The sequence below is a fragment of the Setaria italica genome, chromosome III (assembly GCF_000263155.2).
Source record: "Setaria italica strain Yugu1 chromosome III, Setaria_italica_v2.0, whole genome shotgun sequence".
In the NCBI taxonomy this organism is placed as follows: Eukaryota; Viridiplantae; Streptophyta; class Magnoliopsida; order Poales; family Poaceae; genus Setaria; species Setaria italica.
The window spans coordinates 45379861-45403832 of NC_028452.1; the positions used below are offsets into that span (position 1 = coordinate 45379861).

The 23972-nt window shown below is 44.0% G+C and overlaps 2 protein-coding genes and 1 pseudogene across 3 annotated transcripts; all 3 read left to right on the plus strand.

Annotated features, from left to right (window-relative positions):
- Positions 1-1362: 1362 nt before the first annotated feature.
- Positions 1363-6498, plus strand: LOC101759298. 2 transcript variants are annotated; one of them, XM_004962850.2, is made up of 6 exons: positions 1363-1861; positions 3602-4154; positions 4241-4384; positions 4607-4847; positions 5012-5512; positions 5618-6021. In XM_004962850.2, the coding sequence occupies exons 2-6, from the start codon at positions 3678-3680 to the stop codon at positions 6019-6021; spliced, it is 1767 nt and encodes a 588-aa protein (XP_004962907.1). In that variant the 5' UTR covers positions 1363-1861; positions 3602-3677. The 2 variants fall into 2 exon arrangements, with proteins under 2 accessions (XP_004962907.1, XP_022680847.1); XM_022825112.1 differs by lacking the exon at positions 1363-1861 and having other exon boundaries at positions 3678-4154; positions 5618-6498.
- Positions 6499-8421: 1923 nt separating this feature from the next.
- LOC101757024 (G-type lectin S-receptor-like serine/threonine-protein kinase At2g19130) lies at positions 8422-10889 on the plus strand. Its single transcript, XM_004964050.2, has one exon. It carries the CDS (start codon positions 8496-8498, stop codon positions 10887-10889), a length of 2394 nt encoding a protein of 797 aa, XP_004964107.1. The 5' UTR covers positions 8422-8495.
- Positions 10890-12832: 1943 nt separating this feature from the next.
- LOC101760115 lies at positions 12833-14314 on the plus strand (annotated as a pseudogene).
- The last annotated feature ends 9658 nt before the right edge of the window (positions 14315-23972 follow it).

The window sequence follows — 23972 nt, forward strand, 5'->3', positions numbered from 1 at the left end:
CCTCCATCTGTGCGATGGGTTTTGTAAATAGTCTATATTTAATACTCCTAATTAGTATCTAAACATTCGATATGATAGGAGTTAAAGTTTAGCTCGGGGATTCAAACACCCCCTTAGTTTCTTCCCGCGTCCCTTCTTTGACAAATGAGGACTCATGTAACATTTACACTTGAATTTGCCCCTATTGGATTTGTACTGGAAGGCTCCATCTACAACTCAAAGTGAGGCTTAAAGAGATGGTTGTGGTGACAGGTCGACTGATTGGTGGTCGTCGTGTGGGTGTGGGGACACCACCGGTTGCAAAGCGTTAGAGGATCGTTAGTGTTGGTGCGGGATGTTATGGTAAATGCTCGACAAAGAAATGTTCATTTACGCACCATAGTATCATAAGGGAGATGGGGAGAGGAGTGGTAGAGGTCACGTCATGGTATAATAACTTGATATATGTTTTCAAATGAGTAAAGTGCATGTCCGGTCCTTAAACTTATCTCGTCATGTCACTTAGGTCCTCGTACTCTCAAAATGCATATCTGGCTCCCTAAACTTGGGCTCAGGTGTCATTTAGGTCCCTGTAGTCTCATAATGCAAACCTAACCCCCTAAACTTGGCTTCGGGTGGCATCTAGGTCCATATACACTCTCTAAAAGAATTATCATCTCAATTAAATTGATAAAAACTTAATTTTACATTAATATACTTTAATTATAGTCAAATAAAGTGGATTTTAGCTCAATGTATGTGCAGAGATTACTGATGTGGTGAACCCAGAAAGATTGTTGATCTTTTACTTTGAAGGTAATATCTTAACTTGCTAGGTTGCGCATTACATGCATACTATGTTATTCTTGGAAGATTATTCAAATTTAAATAACTCGTTTCACTTACTAAACTAAAAATTAGGTGCTTATAAGATAAATTACTGATTGAATATTGGGAGAAACTGACGGGGCAATAAAACAAGTCTGGAAATGTGCCAACAAAAGTAATGGTTTGCTCGAAAGCATAAAATTTTTAATCTTATCATGTTCTATTAGTGAGATGAAGCTGCATTTTAAAAGTTTAGCCGAGCCTAAGTTTAAGGAGCCAGTTTCGCATTTTGGGAATACAGGAACCTAAGTGACACAGCGAGATAAGGATCCGCCACCCACTTTACTCTTTTCAAATCTACTCCTAAATCAAATTCCAACCACTAGGTCATCTCTATTTTTAAACACCTGAAAATATCTCAAGGAAAAAAAACCAACAAAAGGACGGAAGCGGAAAACAAAAAGAGGAGGAAAAAAAACAAAATCCAAGAAATTCCTCACCCTCCTCGGCTCCTCCCTCCCCCCACTCTCTCTCTTCGCCATCCTCGCTTTCTCTCTCTAGACTCTAGAGGACAGGGACAAGACGACAAGGCCGCTCTGCACTCCTACTGGCCGGTGGACTGGTGGTCTCCCTCCGCTCCACACCAACCACTCGCCCCCGCTCCCCTCCCGCGGCTCCTCCGGCCGCCGGCCATGGCGCTCCGCTGCCAGGCGCCGCCCCGCCCCGGCCCCAGACCCAGTTAGCGCCCCCGCCGACCGGGTGTAGAAGCGAGCCCAGAGCTAGGGGGGAGAGGCGACCGGCCGGCCGGCCGTCGGGCGGACGCGTGGTCTGGTAGCCTGTGCTCAGCGCACGCGCACGGCGCCGGCTCGAAAGGTGTACGAGGAGGTTGGAGGCTAGGAGCACGAGGCGGCCGGGAGGGAGGCCCCCCCTTTCTTGGACCTATCCGCTGCTGGATCCTCCGCCCGCCATCTCGCGGTCGAGTGGAGTGGAGTGGAGCGGAGTGCAGGCGGAGATCTGTCCGTGCGGGCTTTGGCTGGTTCCCCATCTGCTGCTGGTCAGTAATCAGTTCGTCCTAGCTTCTTGGATGGGTTCTTCCCAGTCGTTGTGAGAGTTGGATTGATGTTTCCAATCAGATCCAAACCTTTTGTCCTTCCCCCCTCGCAACCAGTCGTGGATTCGCGTGCTGCGCGGTTGTGCGTAGGTCCAAATCCATTTATCCATTATCCATGGTCTGCTAGGTTGTTCGTTTTCCTCGAGCGAAAGATCGACACTAGTTGACGCCCCACTTGGTACTGGTATGCAATTGAGGTGGGGAGCGAGTGCAGTTAGTTTTGTTTCCCCAAAATTTTGGGGGTTTAAGGAACTGATGAGGGATTTAGGCCATCTTTAATTCTATTGTTCTTGTAGATTCGTTACATTCTGTGTAGGGAATTTGGATTAGAGGTGTGGATTAAATGGTTAGTTATTTCGCTCCAGTTTCCTGTTTGCTTTAGGGGAATGGTTTCTAACTTCTCATGTTTGACACAATACTGGAAATTATGACAGCCCTGGTTCTATTATACTGAAATTTAACCGTCTTGAATACTCGTTAAAAAACACCCTGGTTTTTATGGAAGATATTCTGATTTTTTATTTTAACTCTAACTTTAGTTCCTGATTGCGGATAGGATAGCTAGAACACCAACTGCCTATTGTTTTACAGTTCTATGTCTAGGTCAGGTGCCCTATTGCCCTGTGATTTTCGTTGTTGGAGATCCACAATTCCTCATGGAGGGGTATGTGCTAGAAATACAACTAAGTGATGGTTAAGGATCTCGCATCTACTGTTTGGTTGCAATAGCCAATGTGTTTGTTGTTTTATGGGAGCTTGCATCTTGGTACCTCTAGTGTGCTGGGAAGAATTCAAAACTTATATAGTTTTCCCCTTTTGTTGCATCAATCCTTGGTCATTCTGGGCCATGCATTTCCCCTACTATAAACCATGTGCTTTCTGCCCTACAAGATATCTTCTATACCTCCTCCGGTTCTCTTCCCAAACTCTAGATAATTTGGAGGGTACCATTTAGTCCTAATTTTCATCACTAAATACATTCCTTCGTTTCAACTTTCCAAGACCATTTATTTATTCAAGTTTGGTCTATCATGTCAGCTGCCCACTTGTTTTGTCCTCCCATCTTATAGGTATCTTAGCTCCATTTGGGTTTTTGATTAATAAAATATAGGATAAAGGTATGTTCTTGTTGCATGCCTTATCTTACCTTCAAGCAGTTGCACATTGAATAATCTGCAAAATAGGAGACGATGTGAATCCTTTATTTATATTCTGCATGTTTGTACTGAACTCTTGGAACATTTGTTATTTCCACTCTGCTTTCCTTCCACACTTTTACTGGCAATGTGTTTTCGTTTCATTTTGGAAAACTTTTACCACTATGGTATTCTTGATATTTCATTCTTCCAGCTGTTGTTGTTCCACTGGAAGGAATGGTATCTGTAGAGAACTTTGCACTTATTCTCTGGAAAGAGAACTTTATTCTTTTAACATCATTCCTATTGCAGTACTTTTAGTGCTGGCTGCACGCAACATATTTTTGTAATTATTTTTTTTGACAATAGGGTGTTGTGATATTAGTTTTATATTCTCTCTGCTTCATTTAGCACTTATTTGTTCTTACAAGAACTTGTACAACAATTTCTGGTGATTAGCCATTTTCTATTTATGACCTATGCAATTTTTCTTTGTTAATCCTGCATCAGTTTTAAAACTGAATTTTCTACCATTTGTTTTCTTCAGGATTCTGCTCTCCCATGCCACAGTATTACAACGTTGAAGGCTTCAAAAGTCTACGGAACTAGATGATACTTGCATAATGCAGCCCTCAGATATTTGGAAGGCGCATGCAGGTTCATCGCAGTCAGAGGGTTCAGCTCTGGATATGGAGAGAAACGGATGCAATCATAATTGTTGCCCATCTCCTCTCCAGCCAATTGCCTCAGCTGGTCAGCACTCTGAAAGCAGCGCAGCATACTTTTCTTGGCCTACATCTACTCTAATGCACGGCTCAGCTGAAGGCCGTGCTAATTACTTTGGGAATCTACAGAAGGGTGTACTACCAGGACATCTTAGTCGATTGCCAAGGGGGCAGCAAGCCACCACCTTACTTGATTTAATGATTATAAGAGCATTCCACAGCAAGATCCTGCGCCGATTTAGTCTTGGTACAGCAATAGGTTTTAGAATCAGGAAAGGAACATTGACTGACACACCTGCCATCCTTGTGTTTGTTGCTCGTAAGGTTCACAGGAAGTGGCTCAGCAATACACAGTGTCTTCCAGCTGCCCTTGAGGTAGACATGATTTTGTATCATGTAGTTTAGAAAGTTATTTAAGCCATCTGAAATCACATATTCAGTTTTGTAAAATTCCATAACAGGGACCTGGGGGTGTGTGGTGTGATGTTGATGTTGTTGAATTTTCTTATTATGGTGCACCAGCCCCGACACCAAAGGAACAACTGTATGATGAGCTTGTTGATGGATTGCGTGGTAGTGACCCTATTGTAGGATCAGGTTCACAGGTAAGTTCCTTTGTTTCTCTTACCCTGCATCTGCTTTGACTGCTTCATCACTTGACCATTTATTTTATTCATCGACCTGCTTTGCTATAATTATATGATGACCAAGCTTACTTCAGTTCTGCAATGTTTTTCTATGCATCAAGGTCCCTAGCAGATAACTGATATACGAAAATTCATGAATTTGATGTCTTCAACTAAGAGTTGTTTTGTTTTAATCTTCAGGTGGCTAGTCTTGAGACCTATGGAACTTTGGGTGCCATTGTGAAGAGTCGAACTGGCAATAAGCAAGTTGGGTTCCTTACAAACAGGCATGTTGCTGTTGATCTGGATTATCCTAATCAGAAGATGTTCCATCCGCTGCCTCCTAATCTTGGACCAGGAGTTTACCTTGGTGCTGTTGAGAGAGCAACATCATTTATAACAGATGATGTTTGGTACGGGATCTATGCAGGAACAAACCCAGGTAAGATGTCAATAACAACTTTGGTCAACTTTCTGCACTTCATGGCATCTTTCTGCAAGACTTATCTTGCAGTGCATTCACCACTGCTCATTTTTTATTTTTTCTAAGGGCATATTGGTATTCTTATTCCCTAACATATCCTCTACCTTATAATGCATCTGCAGAAACTTTTGTCCGAGCTGATGGTGCATTTATACCATTTGCTGACGACTTTGATATTAATAGTGTCAGCACCTCGGTTAAAGGAGTTGGAGTCATAGGTGATGTAAAGGCAATTGATCTGCAGTCCCCAATTGGCAGTCTCATCGGGAGACAAGTTGTCAAAGTTGGAAGAAGTTCTGGTCTGACGACAGGGACTGTTGTCGCATACGCTCTTGAGTACAATGATGAGAAGGGAATATGCTTCTTCACTGACTTTCTTGTCGTTGGGGAGAACCAACAAACATTTGATCTTGAAGGGGACAGTGGAAGCCTCATAATCTTAACAGGACAAGATGGTGAGAAGCCACAGCCTATAGGGATTATATGGGGTGGTACAGCTAACCGGGGAAGGTTGAAGCTAAAAAGTGGCCAGGGTCCGGAGAACTGGACAAGTGGAGTTGATCTCGGCCGCCTTCTTGATCTCTTGGAGCTTGATCTGATTACGACAAGTGAAGGGCTACAAGGTTCGTTTTTTATCAGCTGAAAGTCTCGAACAAAACTAGATATGTTAGCCTTGTCTGTAATATCATATTCATTTCCTCTGATCATCATTGTTCTTTTGTATACAGCTGCCCTGGAAGAACAAAGGATCACTCTAGCTGCTGCTGCTGCGGCTGCTAATTCAACTGCCGCAGAATCATCACCTGTTGCTGGTCCTCAAGAGAATGATAAAGTTGACAAGATCTATGAGCCTCTTGGCATCTTCCAGCCAATTCCCCGAGATGGCTCTGCCACCTCGACGGACCAAGCCAACGAGAATGTTGAAGAGCATCAGTTCATCCCAAACGGGCCAAACCTGAGTGGTATCTCTCCTACACGTGATGGTCAAGAAGGCAATGGTGAGTTGAACAACTTGCCAGACTTGGAAAATCCAGCTGATGATACAAACATCTGCATCGGTTTGCATCTGGGAGAGCGGGAACCAAAAAGGCTACGCTCTGATTCGACACTGAACATCGACCTGCAGAAGTGAGGCTGCTATGCAGCAGGCGCGTAGGCTGCTGCGGTTTATTCCGTCACCCAGCATGTATGGATCAATGAAGGGAATTTGTGACCACAAAGGAAATAATCTATTTCGGAATGACTGGACCTACTTCCCTGCTTGGAGCCAGTTTGAGTTCAGCTGTGAAGCTCCTGAAGCTGGCTGCTCCTGCAGTTTTGCGTCTAGTGTCTAGTATGTAGTAAGTGCGTAAGATGTCGGTGCCTCAGTTAGATCGAGGCGCCTTATTCCTTGCCATGTAATCCTATCATTTGTTGTATGCTTCGTGTATGTACAGCACGAAGCAATGTGAAATTGAGCAACGACAACCAGAGCTTGAGAAGCTTAGGCTTTAGCATTGCAACTGCAACCAGATGGATTGCAATAAAGCTGGATTTTTTAGGAACTAAATCCTAGAGATTTGGACCCGAATTTCCTCTATTCAAGCAGGAGTTTAGCCGTTTCCTTGTCTGCCTGATCAAAATTACCTGAAGGCTGAATTGACAGATGCATGTGGTTACTGGCAATATGGGCTGTAAGCAAGCTGACAGAGCCAAGATTTCTGAGCATATACCTATTTGATTCTGTTCTTGACATGCGTGTATTGTAAGACCAACAATAACAAGGACCACTTGGCTTGAAAGCACCATGGGCAGCAAGCACCATGGACATTTGGCCTCTTAGAGCTCTCATTTGACCTCCGATGTGTCCTTGGGTGTTTGGTTCTCTGAAGAATCTTAGGTGGTTGCTGGTTGGTTCTCTGAAGAATCTGAGCATAAAACTTCGCATACTAACAAACATTGTTCTTTATATATTAGTCCTATCTCTGAAGAATCTGAGCGATGGACAGTATTTTCATGCCTACTTGGTGTCGGTTTCCATGCCAAGGACAGGTAGTCGCCTTGCTTTCTGATCGAATCGACGCGTGCACAGGAGATATCTGCTTCGCGCATGCACGCAGGTAATTCACTTCCGCTGTAATTTTTGATCGTATCGACCCTGCTCAATTGTTCATCGACTTTACATCATCAGCAAGGGATAGGTGCGGCAGTCCAGGACCCTGAAATAGAACACAAACTAATGTGCGAGTTTGCATGGTTGTTGGCTAATGGTCAATTAGTCCTCAGCAAGAGTAGCACGAAATATGGTCATAGCATATTTGTCGTTTAATAACTGTAGTTACTTAAACTGTTTTGTAGGATAAAGTCTATTTTCACTCACAAAAGATTCCATACTAAAGTAGTAATTCTATTTGAAATGTGCATAGGTCTAATTCTAAGAATAAAGTGATATTCAAACTCTTAACACTTAATACTGTCCAACTTTTACATGCTAATTAAACACGTGTCTTATAAAATGCTAGAAAAAACATAAATTATAAAAGATCTCACAAAAATCAGAAAACATCTGGCAATAAATTTAGGACTTTAATAAACATCATACATTAATAATCATTGCGTCTATTATGTTTCTGAAAATTCTCTATCTCTGCCATGATGAAGATGATCTAAAGCAGCACCTAAATCTTTATCTAAACTACCCACCTCTGTCATTACAAAAAAATTTAAAACAACCCCCAATCTTCATATAAATTTGTTAATAAAATACACACCTCCACCATTATTATAAAAATAAAACAAGTCATCTAAATTACCTACTTCTGTTATTTAAAAAATATCCCAAAGTACTATTTATATATATGCTTCTAAACTATCCACTTTTATCTTTGTTAACAAAAAAAATAAGGTTTTAACTAATGTAAAAAACGTAGCTCAAGCTAAGATATTTTACTAAACAAATGTTAAACACACATGGCGATGTAATGCAAAGAGAAAAAACTATGAATAAGAATGGAAAATTAAGTAGAATAATTGGTAACTAAACTCTATCACAACATGATAAAAGGTAATAAAATGCCTATATGAGTATTGTCTTACAATATTAACAAATGGAGGTCAAATATAAACAATTTTAATTAACTGTGGACCCAAATTTATCTGTAATCTTTTAATACTTATATTTCCTAAAATTATTAGCTCATGAAAGAGCAATGGTTGATAGACTAGTGTTGACACAAATTGCAGTACCTCTATGCAAAAGTCATTGATCTTTCAGTGAATAACAATTAACACCAGTGCTTCCTGCTTATAGGAACAGCTAAGCTATCTCCCCGCCCACCCCCTCTCCTTTTTAAAAGAATACGTACCAATGAATTTGGCACAGCACTTAATCACTTATGCAACTCTTCAAAGCTGATGCAGGTGTTTACTGTTCTCCAGATATAAAAGCTACTATATTGAGCTTCTTTATGCTTCATTTCGAACTGCCCCATTGACTAATCATGAGGGACTCCACGGGATTCATCTTCAGGAAATTGTATTAAGCACCTTTCTTCCGCGTAACCACTTCCAGATGACCAAAGGCGCGGTGGACACTCCAGAAAGGCAGAAAACCATAGTCATTTCGCCATGTCTCCCGGCGCTTGCACTCTCTTTCCACTCTTCTCCATTCTGATCATCATCACCTCCACGTGCACTGCAACAAGGGACACCATCTCCTCCGGCCACCCACTCGCCGGCCACGACAAGCTCGTCTCCGAGAACGGCAAGTTTGCGCTGGGATTCTTCGACACTACCGGTAACACTACAGCCCCGAGATGGTACCTGGGAATATGGTTCAACACTGTCTCAAAGCTGACCCCGGTATGGGTGGCCAACCGAGAGAGCCCACTGGCCGGGTGCGCCTCGTCGGAGCTCATGATCTCCGGGGACGGCAACCTTGTGATCCTCAACCGGAGTGACCGATCCATACTCTGGTCAAGCCGTGTGAACACCCCAACCAAGAAGACTATTGCCGTGCTACTGAACAGTGGGAACCTGGCCCTCTCCGACGCGGCGAACTCGTCCATCGTCTTCTGGGAGAGCTTCAGCCACATGACGGACACCTTCCTCCCCGGCGCCAAGCTCGGCTGGAGCAAGGTGACCGGGCTCACCCACCGTTTCATGTCCAACAGGAACACCCTTGATCTATCTCATGGCGTCTACTCTGCAGGACCATTGGCTAACACCACCAATCGTGGGTTCTTCCTTGTATGGAACTATTCTGAAGAGTATTGGTCAACAGGGCCATGGAACGGGCACTACTTCCGCTTCAGCAACATGCCGGAGGTGCTCCCTGCCGATCTTTTCACTGTCGAATTTGTCAGCAATGACCAGGAAGAGTATTTCACATATCGGTTGAAGGATGATTCAACGATCACAAGGTACGTGCTTGATACTTCTGGGCAAGCGAAGCACATGATTTGGAATAAGGTTTGGAGCAATTGGTTGGTCTTTAACGTGCAACCAGCAGCTCAATGCGATGTGTATGCTGTCTGTGGGCCATTTACAATCTGCATAGATGATGTGCTCCCGTTCTGTAACTGTATGGATGGTTTCTCCATCATGTCACCTCAGGACTGGGAGCTGGGAGATCGAACCGGTGGATGCAAAAGAAACGTTCCTTTGAATTGTGGCAGCTACCAAAGCATAAATGGCTTGAAGGATAGGTTCTATGCATTGAGTGATATCAGGTTCCCTCGTAATAGTGCTAATCTTGTAGAAGTTGGAAGTAAAAATGAATGTGCACTAGCTTGCCTTAGTGACTGTTCATGCTTTGCATATTCCTTCTATGAGGGATGCAGTGTCTGGAATTCTGAATTGCTTAACATTGCACGGAGGAATAATGGAAGTGCTAGCGGAAGAACTATTTACATTCGGATTGCTGGCCAAGAGTCGGACGGTTTACAAGACAAGAGAGGACTGGTAATTGGGTTCGTAACTGCTGCAACCATTTTGACTATTTTGTCTTTGCTTGTCATTGTTTCCCTCTCTATCAGGAGAAAGAGAAGGCGCTGTTTAGCTGTCAGTCCAAGGAGCATCGGTGGTGGAATAGTTGCTTTTAGATACAAGTACTTGCTGAAAGCAACCAAAAAGTTTTCAGAAAAACTAGGAGGTGGTAGTTTTGGTTCTGTGTTTAAGGGTGTTTTACCTGACTCAACAGTTATCGCGGTTAAAAGGCTTGATGGTGCTCGTCAAGGAGAGAAGGAATTCAGGGCTGAAGTGCGCTCAATAGGAATGATCCAACATATTAACTTGGTCAGGTTAATTGGATTCTGCTGTGAAGGTGGTAAAAGATTGCTTGTCTATGAGTACATGCCAAATCGTTCTCTTGACGCCCATCTGTTTCAGAATAAGGGCCCATCATTGAGTTGGAGTACTCGGTTCAAAATAGCACTTGGTGTTGCTAGAGGGTTGGCATACTTGCATGAGAAATGCCTAGACTGCATCATACATTGCGACATTAAGCCACAAAATATTCTTCTGGACGAGTCATTTGTTCCTAAAATTTCTGACTTTGGAATGGCAAAATTTGTGGCAAGAGATTATAGCCAAGTCTTAACTACGATAAGAGGAACTATAGGATATCTGGCTCCTGAATGGATCACCGGAGTGGCTATATCATCCAAAATAGATGTTTACAGCTATGGAATGGTTCTGTTAGAAATATTATTTGCGAGGAGAAATTTTAGAGATGAATATACCAGTGATACTGCCACCTATTTCCCAATGCAAGTGCTGACTAAGCTCCGTGAAGGTAATGTGCAGAGTCTGGTGGATCACAGCCCACAAAGTGTTATCAATTTAGAAGAGTTGGAAAGAGCTTGCCGAGTTGCTTGTTGGTGTATTCAAGATGATGAATCCAAAAGACCAACGATGGGACAAGTAGTCCAAATTCTTGAGGGTCTGATTGAAGTAGACGTGCCTCCCATGCCAAAGATACTTCAAGCAATTTCAGTAGATATAAATTCGACCAGCAAATAGACATGTGGGTTTTGTCAATTGCAATTTCTAGTTGCTGATCTGCTTTCTAGCCTTGCCATTGTCAATTTACAACAAATAAGATGGAACTGTGGGACTAGATGAGTTTACCAATAATATAAAGATCGACCAAGATATACCATTTAGTTTTTTTGATAAAATATTTTTTCCGGAGAGAAACTGATGACCTTACCATAGACTAATGCATTTTTAGGACGACCACGCTCCCAGTTCCAGAGTTTATTACCAATATATAGAAAATTCTCATGAAGACTCATTTTATCTAACACTAGTAGAGAATTGGGCTTTAGTCCCGGTTGGTAGGGTGCAAATATCCCGAAAATCCATCCGGGATAAACCAACCGGGACAAAGGGGGGGTCTTTTCACGCGAAATATGCGCGTGCGCGGTTCGTGGGATTCGAACCCACAACCTCCAGCCTCACGCGTAGCTTCCTTGCCATCCCACCTACACACCACATCTAAGTATGTAGGGGATACTATCCTTTTGTATTAACTCGTGGGGGACCCTTTTATCCCGGTTGGAAACACCAACCGGGATAAAAGACCCCCTTTTATCCCGGTTGGTATTACAAACCGGGATAAAAGGGTTCGAGGATTTAATCCTCTTCCAGTCACCTTCCAGTCACCTCGTTGGGGACCCTTTTATCCCGGTTTGAAACACCAACCGGGATAAATGACCCCCTTTTATCCCGGTTGGTATTACAAACCGGGATAAAAGGCTCTTGACCCTTTTATCCCGGTTGGTGTTACCAATTGGGATAAAAGGGGGGGGGTCTTTTATCCCGGTTGGTGTTTCAAACCGGGATAAAAGGCCTCTCAGAGTCTTTTTTTCCCACTAGCCTTTGCAACCGGGATAAAAGGTCCCGGTTGGTGAGCCCCCCAGTGACCGAGTTTTAGTCCCGGTTGGTAAACCTTTTGTCCCGGGCCAACTTTAAACCGGGACAAAAGGGGGCGCATGGAAAGCCAATTCTCTACATGGTTTGCTTAAATGGATACACGCGAACAATTTGTCAAACGTTTGAAGGAGCACGAAATGAAGACAAGAACATTATTATTAGAATAGTTACTTTGGATATGTACATCTAATTAAAAATTGTATCAAGCAAATTGTTTTCCTTGTTGATAAGGATGACTTAACCTGCAGCGCATGAAGATTTATTAAGCTATTAGTGATTAGATAATATATGCCCGTGACAATGCCATAAAAATTGTTTATGTCATGATCACACACGTTTAGGGATGTTGGGTATTGAAATTTTGTTCACAATTTTGTGCACTGACAATAAGTTTCCTTAACGTGTTGAAGATATATTAGGTATAAAACTTTATCGTGGTTGTTAAAAATGTTCTTATATTAATTATTCGATCCTCATGAAACCGCACTAACCTTATATGCTCCGAGTTATTGAACATTAGATAAGTTTACATTTATTATGGTTCGATAATGGGCAAATCTTATACGATGGACTAAAAGACATTGTTAGTACTTAGATCACGGTCAAGCATGAAGAATTTGGAAGGACCTGGCTAGTATTTTTTTTTTGGTGCACACTGTGGCGCCACTGTACTCCCTTTGCTAGTGTTAAAGCTAACTAGCACTTGCAAATATTCTTAAAAAAACACATATATAGCTAGTGTTTTTAAATATCCAGTGATTTTTAGTTAATGTTGTAAATATCTAGTGATAGCTCCATTAAGCTTTTCTGAGACCATAACACTTGCATTGTCCTAAAGAATGCTCCGAACTTGATTAACACTATACAAAACAAGCTTGTTTCCGATTAATATAAGCATGAGGGAGAGCTTCTTGTTGCCCAAATCTCCCCCCTCCATGCTAATAAAATGCCAAGCTGGCGTTCACAATCTCTAATCTCTTCTTGCGTTGCGCGCTTCAGATGCTGTAAACCCCTCCGCTGGTCCATCCATGGAGAACATGATCCACTCAACCCCGTCCCACACGTCCCTTCCGGACTGCTTCATCTTCCCTCCCGACCAGGTCCTGCCGGCAACCTCCGCTGTTGTCTCCCTACCCGTCATCGACATGTCCTGCAGCCGCGATGAGGTCTGCCGCCGTGCCATACTAACATATATTCATGTCCTGCAGCCGCGACATGTCCTGCAGCCGGATCTATTCATGCGTTTTGCGAGTTTGGGTACCGGGATGACACAACATATATCATTCCCCGTTAAATCGATATGAATCCAAATTTGCATCACCCTAGCTAAATAGGTTTATGGACATGCAGGTGGTTAACCACGGCATCACTGAGCAGGTGATGCAGGACATGGCGGCGGTGGGCGAGGAGTTCTTGCGGCTGCCGGCGGCGGATAAGGTGGACTTTTTCTCAGAGGATGTAAACAAGGCCACTCGGCTTTTCTCCGGCACCACCTATGAGACCGGCGGTGAGTGGTACTGGCGGGACTGCCTCCGCTTTGCCTATGACTTCCCCGTCGGTAACAGCACCAAGGACTGGCCTGACAAGCCCCAGAGGCTCCGGTAAGTAATCAAAGATCAATGGTGTAAATGATGCAAGTTCCCTAACTATGAAGATAGGCCCGGAATGCTATCACTGACAATAACAAAAGAGGTACTCAAAATCAGTACCTATACATGTCCTTTCTCAAACTCAAATTGTAAATTTCATACCTCTTGTTAATTATCTTTACAAGGACTGTAAATGATAACTTAAATCTTGCTTACCTTTGACTATTGTTTTAGGGAGGTTGTTGAGAATTTCACATTGCTGGCGAGAGGCTTGGCAATGGAGCTGTTGCGGCTGCTCTGTGAGGGCATGGGGCTCCCACTTGACTACTTTGAGGGGGACCTCAGCGGCGGCTATGTGACTCTTGACATCAACCACTATCCTCCATGCCCAAACCCAAGTATCACGCTTGGCCTGCCACCACACTGTGATAGGGACCTTATTGCCATACTCCTCCCGGGCCGGGTCCCTGGTCTTGAGGTTGTCTACAGGGGGCGACTGGATCAAGGTTAAGCCTGTGCCGCACGCCGTCATCGTCAACTTTGGCTAGCAACTTGAGGTTGTGACCAATGGGATGTTGAAGAGCATAGAGCACGTGTGATGACCAACTCGGCGCTGGCATGGACGTCTGTGGCAATGTTCATCGCGCCTACTGAAGACTGTGTTATTGGACCTGCGGAGGAGTTCCCATTTACAATGTTGTAAAGTTGGGGTCATCGCTCAATCTCAGAACCAACCTCAGGAACATTCAAAAGGAGAGATGAAGCAAAATGAGGAGAAGACCTTTAAGATTATTTGACCTTTTCCTTTCTCAGTTGTCATATCTCTGTACAGACCTTGGCTATAAGTTACATTGAGCTGCTGCTCGAATGTGACATATGTATACCTGTCCTATTGATGTATGATGACATGTACGTACCGGAAACAGTATATATGCCGAGTGTCTGGTGGTTTTCCAAGTGCATTCCATCGGGCACTCGGCAAACACTATTTTTGGAGCTTTGCCGAGTGCTTACTGTATCCCTTGGTGCGTCAAAGTATTCCTACTATAATTCATATATTACAGATGTATGATGGCATGTCAGAGTATTCCTATGATAATTCTTACATACAATTGAGGATACTGGATCATGGAAACAGGTAAAGTCTTGTACGATGACACAGCTAAGTGTTGCTACCATCATTACTGGAAACAGTAGATATGCCGAGTGCCTGAGGGTTTGCCGAGTGCATTCCTTAGGGCACTCGGCAAAGCTGCTGTTTGCCGAGTGCCGCCATCGATACACTCGGCAAAAACCCTCTTTGCGAGTGCCTTAAAGTAAACACTCAGCAAATAATAACGAAATACTCGGCAAACATTAGGCACTCGGACGTTAGCTGAGCGCCTGCCGTTAGCACTTTGCCGAGTGTCCGTTAGTGACACTTGACAAAGGCAGTGTTTGCCGAGTGTTTCGTGATGGCACTCGGCAAAGACATCATTTTGCCGAGTATTTTTGTTGGCACTCGGCAAAGCCAGAACTTTTTTCCCCTCTTCTGCCCTCAAAACTTTTCCTAACCTCCACATATGGTACGTGGTACTCCATGTTAAAATTTCGTATATTTCTCGGTCTGTTTGCTATATTTAATTAATTTGTTTCATTTAAAGGAAATTTTTGGTATAATTCAAATTTGAACTGCAAGTGATTCAAATAATGGAATAAAATGAGTGGAAAAATGATATACATATTCTTGAGTCTAGTGTGAGGCCTTATCCAGAAATGAAAGGAAATTTGAACACTTGTTCATGAAACACGACCACGAACGTGTGGCCGAATGGTTTTTAAATTCTAAAAAAGCAAACGAATATCATACGTGGAGGCTGTGGTAAAAAATTGAGAAGGTTTCGCACAATTTGTCACGTATGATGCTTACAAACCAAAGCATCTCCAAAGAAGAATCGTAGCGTTGAGAAGGATCCGGTAAGATTTGGAGTCAAAGTGAAGGTCGAATTGGGGGTTGACTTCAAAACTTTTTGTATAGGCAATAGACAATATAGATTGGTTCATGTCAAATTTTGGTAATTTTTCGGATCCGTTTGATAATTTTAATTTATTAACTGTAATTATAAAATTTTAATTGATATAAATTGGATTTGAGCTATAAATGCATGAAATAATGGAATAATATTCGTAGAAAAATGAAATATGCATTGTTGAGTGAATTTGAGAAGGTATTTTCAAAGTGCATCGGAACAAATTTAGTAGAACACGTTATGGAAAAGATGAAGAAGAAGTATGCATGAAATATGAATTTGGTTTGCCGAGTGTTTCCTATATGACACTCGGCAAAGTCCCTCTCCCGGCCCTACCACACAGTATTCTACCGTTTGAAAATTGGAAAAAAAAACAAAAGGGGTTTGTCGAGTGCCTGCCATCTAGCACTTAGCAAACCTTGCTAAGTGCTAGATCGTGGGCACTCGGCAAACCCCTCTAATATCCACTGGTGCAACCCTTCCTTGCCCACACACACGCACACACGCAAACCACACACACGCACCCGTACTCGCACTGCCGCCGCACACACACGCACGCTGCATCGTCGGCCTCCGCCACCGGCACTCGCCGCCAGGCCCCTCACCGGCCCACGCCGCCGCACCACCCCCAGCGCCACCGCGTCGCCCCTAGCCGCACCCGTGCGCCTGGCGCCCGCCGCCTCCCGCGCTGGGCCGGCCACGCCGCCGCCCCCAACAGGTATCCAAATTCAAGTGACTCAAGTGACTAAAGTTTTCGTTGAAATTGTTGTAGACTCAAGTGATATGATATGGAGATGATGATTTGATAGATGAATATCAAACCAAACTCTAGCCTATGCTACATATGATTCTGCTTGTTTATTTTATTATATCGAGTATTATTTCTGTTCATGTTTTAACATCTAATTAATGACAAATATTCCCTACTACATGCTGCAGCACTGTTAAGTGTTAAAAAAACTTTAGTTGATTTGTCATGAACTATATATACTACAGAATGTAGGGTCATGCATTTTTGTCCAATTGTCCTTATGCTCACATGTATTAGTAGAAGATCAGCCAATATCTAAAGAAAGGATCTCGATCTGCATTAAAGGCTATAGGTGCGATGCATGGAGCCCAATTCCAAGCCAAAGGTAGCTACGCACCCAAGTAATGGTCTTGTCATTTTCTTTCTCCCAAAGCCCAATTCCAAGCCAAAGGATGCAGTAAATTTCTTCTAGAATTTTTCACTAGCAATTGATTCAATTGGTATATCTAGACACTTGTCTGAACATTTGTATGAGCTCTAATGTACTGGATATGCACTTCCAAGATTGATTTAATTTCAGCAGACAAGTGACATGGCTTGTTTTATGTTTTAATAGGTTACACAGCCGTCGCTCCCGCTCTGCCGCCGCTGTCCGCCTTGCCCTCCCAGCGCCCCACACCTTTGACTTGCTGTGGTTTTGCAAGGTATAAGATGCGTATGTGGTTGTCGGCCATTGTGCCGTTGGTTTGGTGTGTATGTGGTTGTCGGCTATTGTGCCATTTTATTTGTTGCAGGTTTTGGAAACCTCACCGTGCAGGGGAGGTGGTGCCGAAATTTACAATTGACACTATTATGTTCCTTTTTTTTGCAGGACAGGCTATTGCACCGTCCTCGACTCGTCACTTTGCAGGACAACAAGGTGAGGCATAAAAGACCCCTCTTTCCGTATCATGTTCGTATATCACGTAACCTAGGCGTCTCCCGTTCGAAAGAGATATGGTTGGAAATATGCAGATCTTTGTATATCTATAACCGTATCTGTTTCGAATTGTCCATATTTTTTGGACAGCTCGAGGTTGTGTAGATGGGGTTAGTTTTCATGCTCTACTCCGATCCGAGATAGAGTTTCGGCAGCATCTTCTTGTTGTTCTCCGGATACACAATCTCCCTGCCAGGACGTGTATTTGGAGAACAGCGGGGAGGTGCTGCTGAAATTCTATCTCGGATAGGAGTAGAGCATGGAAACTAACCCCATATACACATCCTCAGGTGGGATTAGGATCTATCTTCACCTATTAGACAGTATAGGAACCTGTAGATGCAATTGATTTTTATATTACTCGCTGATATGTTAGAGGATGGATGACCGTGAGTGGATGTACACGGGCCGCTCTAGTCAAAGTTCGTGACCGATGAATGGATTGAGAAGATCGATGCTTTCTTGGAACTAGCATTTGCCAAGGTTAAAGGAGTGTGTGTCACTTGGAAACATGCGTCGACAAACATGCGTCGACAAACAAAGGAGGTCATGGGTAAACTTCTTTGCAAGAATGGATTTACGGCAGACTATAACCGGTGGATCTACCATGGTGAAGCCGATCGTGTGAGAGATGAGATCATGAGACAACGCATCGAGGATTATGATGATGATGCTGGGGTAGGAGACATGTTAAATGACTATCATGAAGCACACTTCAATGAAGGACGTAGGGAGGAGGAGCTAGAGGCAACCGCAAAGGCGTATTACGACATGTTGTCTGCGGCACAGCAACCCCTTCACGGGCATACTAAGGTTTCTCAACTAGATGCCATTGCACGCCTAATGGCCGTAAAGTCCTAGTTTAGCTGGAGTCGAGAAGCCTTCGATGTTATGCTGACAGTTTTAGGCAGCCTGCTCCCGGATGGTCACACTCTGCCAAAGAGCATGTATGAGGTATGGAAACTCCTTCGTGCACTTAAGATGCTATACGAACAGATACATGCTTGTCCGAATGGATGCATCTTATTTAGGAAAGAACATGCGAAAGCAAAGTTCCTAGAGGTAGACTCTAGTGATGGTCAGAAGAGGTAGCTCGCAATCCTTGTGAAGATCCTACGGTACCTTCTGTTCATACTGAGGATCCAACGGCTCCACATGACTGAGGAATCCGCGAAACAGATGACATGGCACAAAAATGGACGTCGATACAATCCTAAGAAGCTGATACATCCATATGATGGTGAAGCCTGTACAAGGTTTAATGTGATTCATTGTGAGAAAGCTTTGGAGGCTCGTAATGTACATGTTGCGCTGGCAACAGATGGGTTCAATCCTTATGGAATGACAGCTGCCCCGTACACCTGTTGGCCCATGTTCGTTATCCCCCTCAATCTCCCCCCGGTGTCCTGTTTCAATGACAAAACATATTCTTGTCGTTGATAATTCCTGAACACTCGGGGAATAATATGAGTGTGTACATGGAGCCTCTGATTGATGATTTGGTCCGCGCTTGGGAGGAAGGGGTATGGATATATGACCGAGCTATAAAGACAAACTTCAAAATGCATGTTTGGTACCAATATTCCCTGCATGACTTGCCGGTGTATGGGATATTCTGCGACTGGTGTGTTCACGGGAAGTTACCATACCCAGTATGCAAGGCGTCACTTAAGTTCATTTGGTTGACGAAGGGTGGCAAGTTTTTCTTTGTTCGACAAACAATGACAATTCCTCTCTCCTGACCATCCATTCAGACGAGACATCAAGAACTTTATGAAAGATGTCATAATTAAAGACCCTGCACCGCAGATGATGGCAGGTCTGTCTCGCTTGATTACTGAGAAATAAATTCCAGGAGTGAGGTATTGCAACTAAACAGTGCCTTTGTTCTTTAGGAACATATGCAAATACCATGCGTAAAGGACGACCTCACTGCTATGTTCTGCTCGATTCCTCCTTGAAGTTTAATTTAGCAATGGATGGAGGCAATGCTGATACGTGCCTTGATGCTGGACTCATTTGTTTTTTCTTTTTCTAACCACAACATGTTTTGTTTAGATAAGCACACGCAGCTGACAACTCATCTAGCTACACAAAGGTCTTCCCATGGATCGCTTCATTTTGTTGTTTGCAAGAGTACGGGGCGTTTCATTTACACTACTATAGAAAATTTAATTATCATCGGAACTTTCACCGTCGGTTATGTGGGAACCGGCGGTATCCTAGAATGATGTGTTATCGGCAGTGATAAACGTGTTCACCGCCGGCCCGGCGTATGATCCGGGGTGAACACAGTGCCGGTCTTCGCCACCGTATCGCATGCCGAACCGGTGTTTACCCTGCCGATTAGCCATCCAATGCGCGACGCACAGACAAACCGACAGAGATGATAAGAAGTTTTGCCGCTGGTTTCAAGATGGAAAGAGCAGCCGAGCGCCACATCCGAGGGCCGAGCCAGCGGCTGGTGCCTCTGCCCTCAATGGCTTCACGACCATGTCCAGTGTAGAGGACCAGGTGGTGGCCATCGATCAAGCGATCCCGCAGTCTCGCAGATCGAGCAGGAGCGGCCTACGCCCCACGATCGACTAATTGGTTTTGGTACAATTTATTTTTCACCATAATTTGTGTGATTGTAGTTTTTTTCCTTAATATGTGTGATTGTAGTTTTTTTCCTTAATATGTGTGATCGTAGTATTTGATTGCGGTGTGATTTGTTTCTCAAGCTATTTCTCGTTAGAACTCGCCCCACCTATAATTTTTTTTCTAGTTCTGCTGCTGACACTCTGGAAGGAGAATATTGTACATATGGACTCAGGAACAACCCAGAGAACATTGTACATATGGACTCAGGAACAACCCAGTGGCACGCGATCCATCGCACTTTAACCAGAAGCATTATTTGTTAGATTGATCTCCTCCCCAATGGGCCCAAAGGTCCATCGGGACCCTGATCCGCGTCCTGATCAGGGGCGCCCACCCTAGCATTGGGTGGTGGGTGTTGGGATACGAGGTAGGCTACACTAGCGCAAATCAAAATTTTCTACCGCGTATAACCAGGAAGAACTGCCGTATAAGGATCACGGGATTACCACTCGACGCACTACTGGTGCGGAAGATGTAGATTTGCGTCGATGCAGTGAAGACGATCACGTAGTCGTACGTAGTCGATCAACGTAGTCGTACGTAGTCGATCACGTCCAGCAGCTCCTCAGCAGCTCGTCTACGTGCACAGCAAGACCGCCTCTGGTACCGTGGCTCGTCGTCGGCTCGTCGCGGCTCGTCAGCGGCTCGTCGGCGGCTCGTCCAAGTGCTGCAGGCGCAACACCTCCAAGGTATCCACACGTGCAGGGAGGAAGCGTCGCAAGCCGGATTGCTAGATCCGCGAGTTGCAACAGGCGAGGGCGTGGGAGGCGCGGCAGGTGTGTTTCGCCAAAAGGTGTGAAACCCTAGGGCGCCCCCACCCCTCTATTTATAGGGGTTCCTGATGGGCCTCTGGATCCGAGGCCCATTAGTACTCCTAAACCTAATCCAACTCGGATCAGATCCGAATTGGGCTTCCAGCCCCTTAAGTGTGTGACCCTATGGGTTCGGATACGTATAGACATGGCCCGAGTACTCCTACTCGGCCCAATAGTCGGTAGCGGCCTCTAGCAAGACATGCCAACTCCTATACGCATACGAAGATCATATCAGACGAACCATCACAACATAATATACATGCTATTCCCTTTGCCTCACGATATTTGGTCTAGCTTCAAGCCGACCGCTCTTTCTCGATCCTATGATTCGGAATCCCTTTGTAGGTTAACTCTTAACCGTACGTAGCATGGCCATGCATTTTCTGATCCGATCACTCGAGGGGCCCAGAGATATCACTCTCAATCAGAGAGGGGCAAATCCCATCTTGATTGACCATGTCTCATAGCATGCTTCTTGACAAACCCGAAAGCTACCTTTATAACTACCCTGTTACGGCGTAGCGTTTGATAGCCCCTAAGTAGGTCAATCCACATCTAGAATACATGCGACAATCTCAGGTCTAAGGACAAAGCGTATATGTTGTTTAAAGAGAGAACTACTTCTCGTGTTGGGTCAGTCCTAACACATGTCTCCACATGTGTCCACATTATTAGTTCAACATCTCCATGTCCATGACTTGTGAAACATAGTCATCAACCAATACATGTGCTAGTCTAATATTCATGTGTGTCCTCACATGAACTCCGACTAGGGACAACTTTAGAATAACCATACAAGTAAAGAGTTTCACATACAATTCACATAATTGCAAATCAATTCAAGTAGCCTTTAATGGATATTCAATGAACACAGTATACAAATCATGGATACAAATGGAATATCATCATCTCTATGATTGCCTCTAGGGCATACCTCCAACAGTCTCCCACTTGCACTAGAGTCAATCTAGAAGGTACCTAATACCCATAGCTCTTACATGCGCATCATGCTTAGCCTGCGGGAGTGGTTTTGTCAACGGATCAGAAATGTTCAGATCCGTGTGTATTTTGCATATCTTGATCTCACCCCGGTTAACGAAGTCTCGAATGAGATGAAATCGCCGCATTACGTGTTTGTTCTTCTGGTGGTTCCTTGGCTCCTTTGCTTGCGCAATTGCCCCATTATTATCACAGTAGAGATTCAATGGGCTGGACGCATTCGGGAACACACCAAGCTCAATGAGGAAATTCCTTATCCAAACACCTTCCTTCGCGGCTTCCGAAGCCGCGATGTACTCGGTTTCTGTCGTAGAATCGGCCACCGTCTCCTGCTTGGAACTCTTCCAACTAACAGCACCACCATTTAGCGTGAACACAAATCCTGATTGTGACTTTGAATCATCTCTGTCGGTTTGGAAACTAGCATCGGTGTAACCTGTTACAACGAGCTCCTCCTGACCTCCATAGACGAGGAACATATCTTTAGTCCTTCTCAAGTACTTAAGAATGTTTTTCACCACTGTCCAGTGACTCTCACCTGGATCAGATTGGTGTCTGCTTGTCATACTTAGCGCATATGAAACATCTGGGCGAGTACTTATCATTGCATACATGATAGATCCAATAGCCGAGGCATATGGCACTCTACTCATGCGATCCCGCTCATCAGCAGTCGAAGGACACTGAGTCTTGCTGAGATGTATGCCATGTGACATAGGCAAGAACCCTTTCTTTGCCTCTTCCATGCTGAACCGCTTCAACACTTTGTCAATATAAGTATCTTGGCTCAAACCTATAAGCCTTCTCGATCTATCTCTATAGATCTTAATGCCCAGAATATATGCCGCTTCCCCTAAGTCCTTCATCGAAAAACTATTTTTCAGTGAAGTCTTTACGGACTCAAGCATAGGAATGTTATTTCCAATCAGTAATATGTCATCCACATATAAGATTAGAAATACTACAGAGCTCCCACTAACCTTCTTGTAAACACAAGACTCTTCTTCGTTCTTGGTGAAGTCAAACCCTTTGACCACTTCATCAAAACGAATGTTCCAACTCCTAGATGCTTGCTTCAATCCATAAATGGATCTCTGAAGCTTGCATACCTTTCCAGCATTTTTCGGATCGACAAAACCCTCGGGCTGTATCATATACACGTCCTCAGCTAGGTTTCCATTCAGGAAAGCTGTCTTGACATCCATCTGCCATATCTCATAATCGAAATATGCAGCTATAGCTAGAATAATCCGAATGGACTTAAGCATCACTACGGGCGAGAAGGTCTCGTCGTAGTCAACTCCTTGAACTTGTCGAAAACCTTTCGCGACAAATCGTGCTTTATAGATGTGAACATTTCCATCCATGTCCTTTTTCTTCTTATAGATCCACTTGCACTCTATGGCTTTAACACCATCAGGCGGGTCAACCAAGTTCCAAACTTGATTGTCTCCCATGGACTCTATTTCGGATTGCATGGCACTCTGCCATTTTTCGGAGTCTGGGTCCATCATTGCTTCTGCATATGTCGCAGGCTCATCATTGTCCAACAATAATATTTCCCGCATTTCGCGGAGCCTTGCCGACCTTCGTGGTTGTGGCGGTGCTTCTCTTGCCATGGGTATCTCAACTTGTTCTGCTACGTTAGCATCACTCATTGATTCTTGCCCGATTGGCTCATCTTGAACTTCTTCAAGATGCACTGTCTTTCCACTCTTTTCTCCTTTGAGAAACTCTTTCTCTAGGAAAACCCCGTTCCGAGCGACAAACACTTTGCCTTCTGATCGGTTGTAGAAATAATATCCCAAAGTTTCCTTTGGATATCCCACGAAAATGCACTTATCCGACTTGGGTGTGATCTTGTCCGACTGAAGTCGCTTGACAAACACTTCACATCCCCAAATCTTTAGAAAAGACAAACTAGGAACCTTTCCAGTCCACATCTCATATGGTGTCTTAACTACGGATTTAGATGGTACCCTATTAAGTGTGAAAGCTGCTGTTTCTAGAGCATATCCCCAAAATGACAACGGTAGGTCCGACTGGCTCATCATTGATCGAACCATGTCTAACAAAGTTCGATTACGTCGCTCGGACACACCATTTCTCTGAGGTGTTCCAGGCGGCGTAAGTTGTGGAACAATTCCGCAACTCTTTAGATGATTGCTAAACTCGTGGCTCAAATACTCGCCTCCACGATCAGATCGTAAGGCCTTAATTTTCTTGCCACGCTGATTTTCAACTTCATTCTGAAATTCCTTGAACTTTTCAAAGGTTTCAGACTTGTGCCTCATCAAGTAGACATAGCCATATCTACTAAAATCATCAGTGAAAGTTATGAAGTATTGGAATCCTCCTCTAGCCGTCGTGCTCATTGGTCCGC

Bases quoted from the DNA above. Each gene is read 5' to 3' on its own strand.
- LOC101759298 (XM_004962850.2), top strand. From the start codon at position 3,678: ATGCAGCCCTCAGATATTTGGAAGGCGCATGCAGGTTCATCGCAGTCA. The intron at 4,385-4,606 runs GTAAGTTCCTTT...TTTAATCTTCAG, and splicing joins TTGTAGGATCAGGTTCACAG to GTGGCTAGTCTTGAGACCTA. The intron at 4,848-5,011 runs GTAAGATGTCAA...ATGCATCTGCAG, and splicing joins CTATGCAGGAACAAACCCAG to AAACTTTTGTCCGAGCTGAT.
- LOC101757024 (XM_004964050.2), top strand. From the start codon at position 8,496: ATGTCTCCCGGCGCTTGCACTCTCTTTCCACTCTTCTCCATTCTGATC.